Raw genomic sequence first — 12,490 nt, forward strand, 5'->3', positions numbered from 1 at the left:
TTCCTGACACCGTTTCTTATTGCAATTTTATTGCTGACTTTATGGAGGACTATGGTAGCTGAGCACCCGCTATAGATGCCTTCCACTATTTTTACATGTCTCTTCTACACCTTGATTCCGCATAGTCTGCATTACTGCTGAAGTTATGACTGAGTCGAATGTTTTCTATATTTATGAGTTCATTATACTCTGCGCATTTCTCAATCACCTGAATGATAGTCTGAATATGGTCTGTTGTCGAGTACCGAGCCTCTCTGATCATTTGGTCGATTGAAGTCTTAGGTTGTCCCGACTATTTTAGTGATTACCTTAGTAAATACCTTATAGGCAGTGAACAGTAAGCTGATCGGTCTATAATTTTTCGTCTTTGACATCTCCTTTCTTATGGATTAAGATGATGTTAGCATTCTTCGAAACTTCTGGTATACTCAAGGTCACAAGGCATTGCGCGTGTACAGGCTGGCTAGTTTTTCTGGCACAATATCCCCTAGCAAAGGTACACAAAGTGCAGATTTCTTTCCAAGGGAAATTCCTTTTTTAGTGAGACATAAACAGGACAAGATAGGTGCTAACCAGCCATAAAATAAACATACCTGTAGCCAAAGCTCAGATCGAACGATGCGGCACATTCGCTTGACCAGACGGCTCCGAAAAGGGCACAGATTTCGACAGGCACATATCCCCTTTTCAGACAAAACGTGATCAGTCGCACACAGCACAAAGCGAATGCAATCTGGTTGACGAAGTTTGAAGATTGAGGGGTTGAAGGAGGACTACATGGAATAGGGCCCACTGCAGAAAAAAGGTATTTCAGCAGCGTTTTCTTAGGGGCTAGTTGTTTCATGTTTCTTCCAAGGGAAATTCCTTTTTTAGCATGACACATAAACGGGACAACACAGGCGCTAACCAGCCAGCCATAAAATAAGTGTACCTTTCGCCAAAGCTCAGATCGAACGATGCGGCCCATTTGCTTGACGTGGCCATAGGATATGTGAAGTATGTTTCCCCTCAGTCATGAATCCAACCAGTATACTAGTCATAGGCTACTGCGGCTATTTGTGGCAGTCATGCATGCAGTCATCATTGTGTTAATCATTTTGCAAACCAGCTAGCCCTGCTCTTCTGCCTCCCCATCGCATTGGCATATTCAAGCTCCAAGAGTCGTCCAACTATAATGAGCGCCTTGATGGCAGCACGAATGCAGCCCTTCGAAGCTTGAAGGCTTCCAGCCAACTACAGTATTTCCTGCTCAATTTAATCCAAACGCCAGAATATTTAATCTGAGTGCCATTCAATTTAATCCAGCTGCCACAGAAATTAACCCAAGCGCCAAAGCATTTAATCCAAACGCCAGCGAATTTAATCCTCATGCATTCTCCCACTGGACCCCTCAAACTTAAAACGCGGTCTACAAATCCCTGATGCGTTATCGACAAGTTGTTAGTGACGAAGCATTTGACACCCAATGAGCAAGTAATAATAACTTCTTTTAATCATGACAAATAAGTGCTGGGTATTTACACCACCCACCACATCAACCGAAGTACAGGGTGAGCGCGAAGCATATTGCAGATATGCATCGGCGGTGTCCTGCAACTCGCATCATCATGTCACACCTTTATTATCCTGACAAGATGAGCGACTCACTCTAAGGTTATGACTAAGATAAATTCCCTTTGATCAGCCGATAGTTGACTCACATGACTTCGCATCACTTGCAACCTGACGTCCCACATTCTCAACCAAAGTCATGAGGGGTATGGAACGAAACGTTATGTCAAATGTAATGGCGCTATCACTTCGATACACCTTTAGCTAGCATGTTCAGTGTGTTCCTACATGGCACTAATAAACTGCACAAAGATGTGCAATTCTTCCCGCCTTATAAAGTCACGTGACTTTCAGCAAAGGGGAGGCCCTTCCGCGACCTAACAACATTGGTATCGGATTTCCCTGGACAATACGGCTATCCTTTGCACATAGCTATTTCGTTGAGTCCACTCTCCGGTCTCACTGGACTTGCAATATCATGCATCACATCAAGTCGCTATTGCAATGTTATCGCTATCGCTAACTCTAAACGCTTTTGCTGCGTCATTACAAGTTGTGACGTCACAAGGAGCGACTTTCATCATGACGGGACGTTATGGCAACCCTGCAGTGATGGGTGTCAAACCAATGACAAGAGAATTGTCGGGAACGCATGATACTGCAAGTCACGTGACCCCGGTGATGACTCGGCAAAAATGTATCATCTTCAGGACAGCCTTATTCCACTAGGAAAACCAATTGGTTTGATACCCAACTTCATAGGGTTGTCAAATGATGTGTCGTGATTCACGATCCTCCAAGTCACGTGACCCCCGGATGATGACTTGGCGAAAATTAATTATCTTCACGACAGCCTTATTACGCTAGAAAAAGCGATTCGTTTGATACCAAACTTCATAGTGTTGCAAAAGTGATGTGTCGTCATTCATGATACTGCAAGTCACATGACGCCGAATGATGACTTGGCTAACATGTATCATCACGACAGCCTTATTACACAAGGAAAACCGATTGGTTTGACACCCATCACTGCAGGGTTGCCATAACGTCCCAACATGATGAAAGTAGGCTCCTTGTGACGTCACAACTTGTAATGATGCAGCGAAAGTGTTTAGAGTTAGCGATAACATTGCAATAGCGACTTGATGTGATGCATGATACTGCAAGTCGCATGAGACCGGAGAGTGGACTCAATGAAATAGCTGTGTGCAAATGATAGCCGTATTGTCCAGAGAATTAAATCCGATACCAATGTTGTTGGGTCGCGAAAGTGCCTACCCTGTGCTGAAAGTCACGTGACTTTATAAGGCGGGAAGAATTGCACATCTTTGTGCAGCTTATTAGTGCCATGTAGGAACACACTGAACGTGCTAGCTAAAGGTGTGTCGAAGTGATAGCGCCGTTACATTCGTTGCAAGTGATGCGAAGTCATGCGAGTCGACTATCGGCTGATCACAGGGAGTTTATCTTAGTCACCGCCATAGTCTGAGTCGCTCATTTTCTCAGGACAATAAAGGTACGACATGATGATGCGAGTTGCAGGACACCGCCGATGCATATCTGCAATATGCTTCGCGCTCACCCTGTACTTCGGTTGATGTGGTGGGTGGTATAAATACCCGGCCCTTATTTGTCATGATTAAAAGAAGTTATTACTTGCTCATTGGGTGTCAAATGCTTCGTCACTAACAACTTGTCGATAACGCATCAGGGATTTGTAGACCGCGTTTTAAGTTTGAGGGGTCCAGTGGGAGAATGCATGAGTGTTAAATTCGCTGGCGTTTGGATTAATTTCTGTGGCACCTTGATTAAATTGAATGACATTGGTTTTTGGTTTTTTTTTTGAGGGGGGGGGGGGGAAGGAAATGGCGCAGTATCTGTCTCATATATCTTTGGACACCTGAACCGCACCGTAAGGGAAGGGATAAAGGAGGAAGTGAAAGAAGAAAGGAAGAATAGGTGCCATAGTGGAGGGCTCCGGTATAATTTCGACCACCTGGGGATCTTTAACGTGCACTGACATCGCACAGCACACGGGCGCCTTAGCGTTTTTCAGATTACATATTCTGGCGTTTGGATTAAATTGAGCGGGAAATACTGTAGTACTGGTTCTAAGCAACAAAGCTTCCCCCATTGGCATTTACCATTTGTGGTCGAACCTCATCAAGCCTGTTCCGGCTTGAGCAAAATACACTCTAATGTATTTTGCTTAACAGATCGGCATGTTTGTCAGGTTTTGGCTGCATACTCTCGGACCTCACAACTTCAGCAGGATGACTCATGTAGCAACTGTAACAAGATTAGATCCTTCAAAGGAATTCCTGTACATACTGAGCAGAACGACTAATGTCTACTGGGCACTTCTCACACCTTGCAGTGTTGCTTCACATGTACATTCTAGATGGAAACTATTATGCTTAAAATCTGCACATCGGTGGCCCCTATCACTGCTCTTCAGCACTTTGATGTTCATTGAATGAAGTCTCCCCCCATGGCAGTGAGTGCAAATGTATTTACCGCTGACACCACTAGTCAGCAAACAGCAGTCTTTGGGAAACCAAAGCACCTTACAATAATGGATATATCTGAACAAGAATTCATAAAATAGTATTTTCATTGTCAAACTCGGGGTCTACCTGATGATCTGTTGTCAGCATATATTCTCACTTCAAATGCTTTTCCAATGTTTCCCAAATTCCTTGAAAACCTTTTTTCCTTTTCTTTTTCTGGCATAAACTTATGGAAATTTTACATCACTAGTTTAGAGATAAGCAGGACAGAAAAAGAATGCATACTGCCTTTCAGTGATCTGCCAACCTAACTTGTGGCTTGCTAAACAAGGCACATGATGCCTGCAGGGCACCACTGACCTTTGCCAATCAGAGCTGTCTTCTATGAAACGAAAAAAAAAAAAAAAGGGACAGCTGTGCATGACCACACAAAGCATTACAGCGTATAACTCTCGCACAATGCTTTGCCAGTGACAGATGTGAGACATGCTATCAGTACTTGACAAACATTTATTACACAAAAAGCTAGGAACGACACTTGAAGACATGATTGGAGACATAACATTTGGTTGAGGCCCAGGCTTTTGCAGACCCATGGAGATGAACACAAGGTTTTTTGTATAAAATTTTTTGACACTTTCACTGCTCAAGGAAACAAAACAGAAAGCATACAGAATGTAACAAAATCTTTTGAGAGTTTCTAGAGCCAAAAGGCGTAACAAAAACAATCTTGATATACTACAACAACACACGGTTTACACCAGACATTGGCCCGTTTATAAACACCAATTATAAACACACTGTGTGAGCCAATATACTTCAAAAGCTGATAAAATACAATAGAGCAAACTGAAAGCAGCACTTTCTCGAAATTATTGACACAATTTAAAGTGATGGGCCTTCTAGACCAAGAGAAAAACTCACAGCAAAAACCTTCACTAGCATACGTGAAAGTAATACATGCACCCATGCTAAGGGAGTACACAGGAAATGGGGCCAGCAAACAGAAACAAGTCAAAATGAAAGTGGTGAACATATGTACAAATGGTTGTTGTTTCAGTGCCTCACAACAACAAGAGAGAATGATGGTACAAAACACATGAAAAACAGACATGTCAGAACAAAGACTCCCACTATGAATTTACAAATGATGGCAAAGATGCAGAAAGAGAAGAAATAATAAAGCCTAGACAGAAACCCAAGCAACAACTTCAGGGAACAGAAGAGAGGATAAACAAGAGAGGACAGACACTTGGCATGGCAACTACAGCTCGCTCTATAACCAGCTAATGAGAACAAAGATGTGGTATCTACAGACTTGCACAAAGAAAAAAATGTATACAAATCTTTCAGCCTTTGCCCTCCACCCTAGCGTATAAAAAACTCTTACTCACCACCTCAACTTAGATGCTGCAATGTTTCCTCTGTAGCACAATAATGAACAATGCACAGAGGACTTCGGCACACAAACCTAACACCAAATGACACTCGCTTCAGCGCCAGCCATGTTTGGCATGGCAGCTGTGGACATGAGATATAAATTAGGATGGGTGTACACGCCTGTGACATGAGTGAATGTTGTGAATGTTACCCATCTGTTTATAGCGCTCTCTCATCTGCACATGCACATATATAAGAAGGAAATCAACACACTCAAACTGAAAATAAAAAATGAAAACTGGAACAGAAAGATGAAAACAAGAGTGGGAAAGAGGCTTCTATGCAAGCTAGTAATGCCGCGAGTGGAAAGAACAATTTCAGAACACAAAACTGCACAGAAAATGTTGCTGGACCAAAGCAACCATACAAAGATGATATGGCAGAGAATGCAATGGAAAGTCCTTCAAAAGAAACATGGACACAACACAATTAAGAACACGTTGCTGTTCACCATAATCAGTTTTACATCATCTCGAAGCAGTCTCTACTGCTCTACATTTGCATTGAGGTAAAAATCTCGACTCTGAAGCAAAATAAAATGAAAAGTATATAAAAAAAAACACACAAACAAAAAATGCATTACCCGTAAGATTCACAGGCTCTCTCTCACAGTGGCCATCCCCACCAAACGGAGGTGTCCTGGTGGAGTGTTCGTGGTGTGCTGTGCCACCTGCATGGCATGTCTATCCAAATGTGACTGTGATGTATGTATGTTTGTGTGAGTAAATGGGTGTGGGCGGTGACAATGAGTGCAAATGCATCAAAAAATGAGCTCAACACTGAGACAACTGTGCCACCTCAAACAGAGGATGACCTACGCCGAGATTCACAAGAGGCGACAAAGTTAAGAGAAAAGGGGGAGAAATAGAGCCGCAGAGAAAGAATGAAAACCAAAGAGAGAGAGAGAGATAAAGAAGATGCAAAAATGAGAGGGAAAAAAGATACACATAACATGTCTTAAATATAACAGCAGATGACACATGCACACACCACTACACATATATAACTTCTCACAAACTCTTTTCGGTCATGAGGTCTCGAGAAGAGAAAGGACACACACCGATTTTCTTTCCTCTGTTTTTTTTTTCTGGAAGAGGTAACATATGAGCTATGCACAGTGCCGACCATGAATATGCCACAAGAGCAGCACGGAGAAAACAATGCAACTGTAAAGAATGTTTTTGCTCTGTACTGCTGCTGCTGCCACCAACATATGAACACTTTTCCTGTATGCATGAGAGTGCTGATGCCGACAACAGAAAATTAATATAATCAGACAGATACCTGCTTCTCTATGGGACAATGAGTCAGCTTGCATGATCTTGTGTATACACGTATTTGTGTCATATAATAATAATATATTTATACATGTATATTTATATATATATATAGTATCTTTGTATACTGCAAAAAACTGCTTCATATGAAAAATTCAACTGCCTCACCCTGCTCTCTCTCTTTCTCTCTAACCAGAAGGAACCACCCGCAGACCATTGCACTGAACTTGCACAATTTCTTACACTGTACAGCCCCCAAGAATCCATTTCCCCCATCCCATATATTACAGACTAAACGGAAGCATGATCCACCATTCCGCTGCGCTTCTGCTATAGCCGTCCCCTGTTTCCGTCTCCTCGCCTCCTCGTTTTGCTTTTTCTAAGCTCCTCCTCTCCACTCCTGCTGCCTTTCATCGGTAGAGCCTGTGCTGAACAAAGTAACAAGCATATGGTGCACACGAGTGCAGCTGATGCTGGGCTGTGTTTTTGGGCTCGAGTTGGGAACTCCTGCCATTCCTAACCTATGCAGTTCCTTCCTAATGCACACAGGCTCTGCACAAATTCAAATATCTGTCCAAGTAAACGTGGTTATGCCCTTGTACGAAACACTGAGAGTATGCGGCAGCATATCTATTACTGCTGCAAACTGGAGGATCAAAAAACTCTCAGGGCTGATCGAGAGAAAGCCGAACAGGAGCAACAAAGAAAAAAAGAGGCTCAAACACAAATTTATGTACAATTGTTTGCACTTGCCAACAGATATCCCCCTGCAAGAAGAAAGGCCATACACTGACAGAACAGCCATGTCCCCATAAAATAACAACAGCATACTGCAGCAAGGGGCCAACAAAAAAGAAATATGTTTTGTCGGGGCAGTAAGCTAGCCTCAGGTTTCTGGCACAATTACACGATCATTTTGTTTTTTCTTTCCTGTGACCACTCACAAACGAACTTCAAACATACCTGGCAGCATGCTTCACAATTAGAGTTCGGGGATGAGGAAACTACTGAATGGGGAAAAAAGGACAGAAAGTACACAGGGAAAAGGCAGCTGCTTGAGTTTAGGGAAGGCAAAGGACAAGTTGAGTGAAAATGTGTACCACTAATTAAACCAAAGCTGGAGGCAAGGAGAGCCGCGAGTGGAGAAGTTTTGTCCTCATAAACTGGAATGCACCTTCTCAAAAGTGTCTTGGCATGCCCCTTACCCTGCCCATGCAATGTCCAATGCTTGAAAAATGCTGCAGTGTCCGTATATGTGCGAGTGTGTCCCTTTCACTGTTATGTGTTGTGTCCGTGTAGTGTGTGAGTCCTCCGTCAGGTGGCGCACTCTGTTATTTGCGGGTGCTGTGCGCTCCAATTTGTATCGGCCAACAAGCAGTAGCGCAGAAGAGCAAGAGAGGGTGAACCGGGCTCCCCCCCTCTGGGACATGCAGACCAGTGAACGGCCGTTAAGAGTGGTTGGCCACAATCACGCCAGGCCGACGTGTTGCCGTTCCGCACTGGATCACCTGCTGACGCAACGCGGGCTCGTGCACCACGAGAACGTTTAAACTGCTGCGTAGCATGCTGCTGTTGTCGCCTACCACGCCCATCCGCTCAGGCGCTGTGGCGGTGCCACTGTGGGGCTCGTCGTCACGAAACAAGTGGTCTCCTTCGAGGTGCCGGATGGCCTCCACGATGGTTTCCAGGTTCTGGCGTGATGTGCTCGCATGGTATGGTGACGTGCATGGAGATGACTGGAGCGGTGGCGCGATTTCTTCACGAGCAGCCGGCACCGGCGTCACTGCTGTTGGCACCACAGCTGCTGTCGGCTGCATTGAGTGGGTGCTAAGGTCTTGTGGCAGGTCGGCCGTGGGGCTCGGCAGGGGGTCGACTGGTTGCGGGTGCGCCCTTGGCGGGCTGGCGTTCCCCGCTGGCAAAACAGCAGCGGCAGCAGGTGCAGCAGGTGGTGAAGTGAATTGTGTCACTGGCAGCTCTTGCTGCTCTGATGGTTGGGCAGCCACCAAGGCTGGCTTCGTATCAGTGCCTTCCTAGAAGGCCAAAGAAAAAGAAAGGTAAAAATTTTAACCAGGGTGCTGCTGTTACGCATACCTCATGCTAACAGCAGAGACTAATTGCTGGTCATTGTACCATGGACCTTAGTGTGTGAAATCAGAATGTTATTCCTAATACAGTAAAAGCTTGTTAATTCAACTCCTGTTAATTTGGAAATTTGGAAAATTAATTTGGAAAAACGCCCACGCAAATCTATGGTGTTGGATGCTCGCTAGTTTGGACAGTATGGGTCTTGCAATTCGAACGGGTTCCCGAAAGAAGCTGTGTTCAGGTATGATCAGCGCAGCAAGAAATCATCGAAATAGCCACACTGAAATCCCGAGTTCTGTTCTGCACAATCACCCACGTACCGCAGCAGTGCACACGACGACAGGCTTGACAACAAAGACGTAAAAGTCGGTGTGTCGGCAAAGTCTCCGAGAACAGTTTGACCGTTGAGTTTCGGTTTCGCTTTTATGAGTGCTGTGCCAGCTTGCAGCGACAGTAGTTCGGCCAGTCTAATCCAGCTGAGCACCCTTTCGGATGCTGATCGCTGCTCTCCTGTTCGGGATCAGGACGTTTTGCCCATTCGAGGACGTCCTTGGGACATTTGGTGTTGTTTGGAAGGCCAAATTCAATTTCTCCTCAGTGTCCCTTTAAGGGCCCACAAGACCTCCATTAATAATTTGTCACCGTTCAAGACCCACAGTGCATATGGCAATAACAAGTGTGCAATAAATATGCATGCAGCCACCAGTTCCTCTACTTTGACACCTCCCAAAAATACCCTTCTACTATTCTTAAAAGTGTATGGTACCGGGGCAAACGTGCACTCAATGAGAAAAACTTACTAAACTCACTTAATGACATCGCAAAGAGATGAGGCATACATGACAACAGGACTAACTGCGCTTCATTGAAGGAAACAGCCTCACAGAAAAAGGTGGCAGAGCATGCGTAGCTCAGTCATCAAAAAACTACATTCCAACGATAAGCTGTGCTTTAGCGCCGTTGCGAAAGGAAGCTAATACCCCTGTCACACGGGACTTCTTCTCGGCCTTTGCCGTAAAGTTGTCTTATTGCACTAAAGGAGGAAAACCGAAAAGGAGCAGCGACGCTGCTACACGGAAAATCCAAAGGAGCTAGAACGCGGCCTCCGTGAATGCCAAAAGTCACCGCTGTGTGTGAAGCGGCGCTAGTAACATTATGAAATTAAAGCAGACGGTAGCACTTCAGCTAAGAGTGCATTCGTTTGTTGGAAAAAGTAGCTATCACGATAATAAATGAGCGTTCTGACGGTGAGAAACGGATATTTTGAAACAAGGTTTCTTTTTTTTTTTTCATCGTTCTCGGTCCGACCACGGTAGGCGCACTTTTCCGCTCGGCTCCTCGTTGTGTTCCAGAAGCGTGCTTTGTTGCTTGTGTCTTTGTGCACACAAGCAAACTCAAAACACGGACTCAACAAAAAGCAAACGAAGAAAAAACAGCAAAGCGAGATGCGCAAGTACGTGTGTGTCGATGCGGCTGCTGAAAAGCGTTCAAGTCCTTTCTTAGCAGTGTGGATGTCTTTAGTCATAGCCTCCTCTACGGTTAAGTGCACTGTAACGCAAAATTAACCATTGAATAAGATAAATTAGATATTTTTTACGGTTTCAAAACTAAAAATTGCGTCAATTTTTTATTCTTTGAGCTCGCTAGCTGGCGCTGCCGTCTGGGTTGCTCCTTTAAGCAACTTTAAGGCCGCTGACGGCCGCCTTTATTGCTACGGAACTTTATCGCAAAGGTCTCGACGCTTTGCCGTGTAGATGCGCGTCACGCGCCTTTGGGGCAAAGGACCTTAATTTCTAAGGCCTTACAAGTGCCCGTGTGACAGGGGTATTAGTTCTTTCTGCATAAGGGAGACAGAAGGATTGCTAATGCAATCATCCCCTTGCATACTAATGAGGAATGCCTCGAGAATTTCGTGCTCGGCTTTTTCCTTGCCTCTGCCAACAATTATGACATTAGAAAACAGCGGGTAGCAGCCGCATTCCTGGTAATGTTGAGGCAAGTTGGCACCGCCAGTAGGGGACAGGGAGTTGTGGTGCTCTTTCAGTCTTTTATTAACACCGGCCTGTTTGGCCAATGTACTCTTTTTCACAGGTCAGCGGAATTCTGTATACCACACCTGTGCAAAAGCGACGTAGCAGTTTTCATGCTGCGTCGAACAGACCGGTCGGTAAGTCCTGCCACGTGCAACATGTGAGCACAGGCCTTCACGTGAAAGCTTGCAGGGAGCAGAAAACATAACATTGATGCCCTGCTTTCCAGCGACCTTTTTGATGGTGTGGGATATTTTATGCACATAAGGCGTCACTTCAATTTTTTTTTTTCAACTGTCTTTGGGTCAACCCTTTTAACGTCTCGAACCTTGATCTTTTGCAATGTTTCTGCCACCGCCCTCAAACGCTCTTTCGGAAAACTGGCCGCCTCCAAACATTCAAACTGGTTATCGAAGCTTGTCTTCATGCTGTGGTGGCAACTCTTTTGCAGTGCATTATGGAAGCAGTTCGTAGCAATCCCTCTCTTAACAATCTTGGAGTGAGCCGACTGAGTTGGCAGAGGCAAGAGAAAAGTCGAGCATGAAATTCTCGAAGCGTTCCTCATTAGTATGCAATCCTTCTATCTTCCTTATGCAGAAGTAACTAAGCTTTCTTTCACAACGCTGCTAGAGCACGGCTTATCTAGTGCCTTGTCTCTTCACTGTGTTCCATCTTTTGACTGGATTTCTCAAGAACATGCACTAACTGACCCAGTTTTCAACTCTACTTAATGACAATTGTCTTGTCTTGTGTGGCTGCTGTCACTAAAGATGTGACATGCCAAAGTGACACGAATTTAGCCCACCTGATCGAGACATTAGCTATCCTGTACAAACATCCTTACTATACAGCTCATGTAAAATATCTTATATGGCTGTCTTGCTCTACCCATACACTAAAGCACCCCAAGAATAAATTGATGTCCTATACGCCGTGTGCAGCGCCTATAGGGGCGCCACTGAAAGCCTCCTAGCGGCAGCCATTGGAACCGTAGGTGGGCTGCTCGCCGCGGCTTCCTGGTGCCACTGCAAACTTGGCCGAAATATGCGAACGTCAGTTGCTGCCCGTGGGCGTCCCACACAGTTAATTTTGCAGCGAAAACATGCGCATGTGAATAGCACTGCATGAGAGTGGAGCTGTAGCTCACAGGGACGATAGCATTTGCCGCAGGCGAGCGTCGCCGAGCCTTGCTAGACGAGGAGCTGATCATAGTATGCCACCCCTGCCGGCAGACATTTACCCAATCATAAACCTTTCTCATGTGTTTATCATGTGAACTAGTTTACTCATTTACACTGAAAGCGTAGATTTCTCGCTTGTTGACGCCGTGGCATCGAACCAGTGATTAACTGGCACAGGTGCAGTGTTGTGCAAAGGCAGTGATAATAGCTGGGAAAAACAAATGCTCTTAATTATTCGCAAGCAAATTAACTGCCGATTTTCTTAGATGCTAACTATGTATTTGTTGCTGAACTAAAATGAAATAATCTCCGCTTTCATGTGCACCACTATCTTGACCCCTTGAAGGAATGTTGACAGATTACATTTTGCAGCTATGTATACCTTGCTATACTACAATTAACATGAAAAACCTAAA

The 12,490-nt window shown here is 44.7% G+C and overlaps 1 protein-coding gene across 1 annotated transcript in view; it reads right to left on the bottom strand.

Annotated features, from left to right (window-relative positions):
• Nucleotides 1-7,707: 7,707 nt before the first annotated feature.
• crp (transcription factor cropped) overlaps nt 7,708-12,490 on the bottom strand; it is a 41,466-nt gene continuing 36,683 nt past the window's right edge. Inside the window, exon 5 of the mRNA XM_077663510.1 lies at nt 7,708-8,808. Coding sequence (XP_077519636.1) covers nt 8,227-8,808 — 582 coding nt within the window. The 3' untranslated portion in view covers nt 7,708-8,226. The remainder of the gene's footprint in view (nt 8,809-12,490) is intronic.

Source organism: Amblyomma americanum, chromosome 4, assembly GCF_052857255.1.
Source record: "Amblyomma americanum isolate KBUSLIRL-KWMA chromosome 4, ASM5285725v1, whole genome shotgun sequence".
Taxonomy (NCBI): Eukaryota; Metazoa; Arthropoda; class Arachnida; order Ixodida; family Ixodidae; genus Amblyomma; species Amblyomma americanum.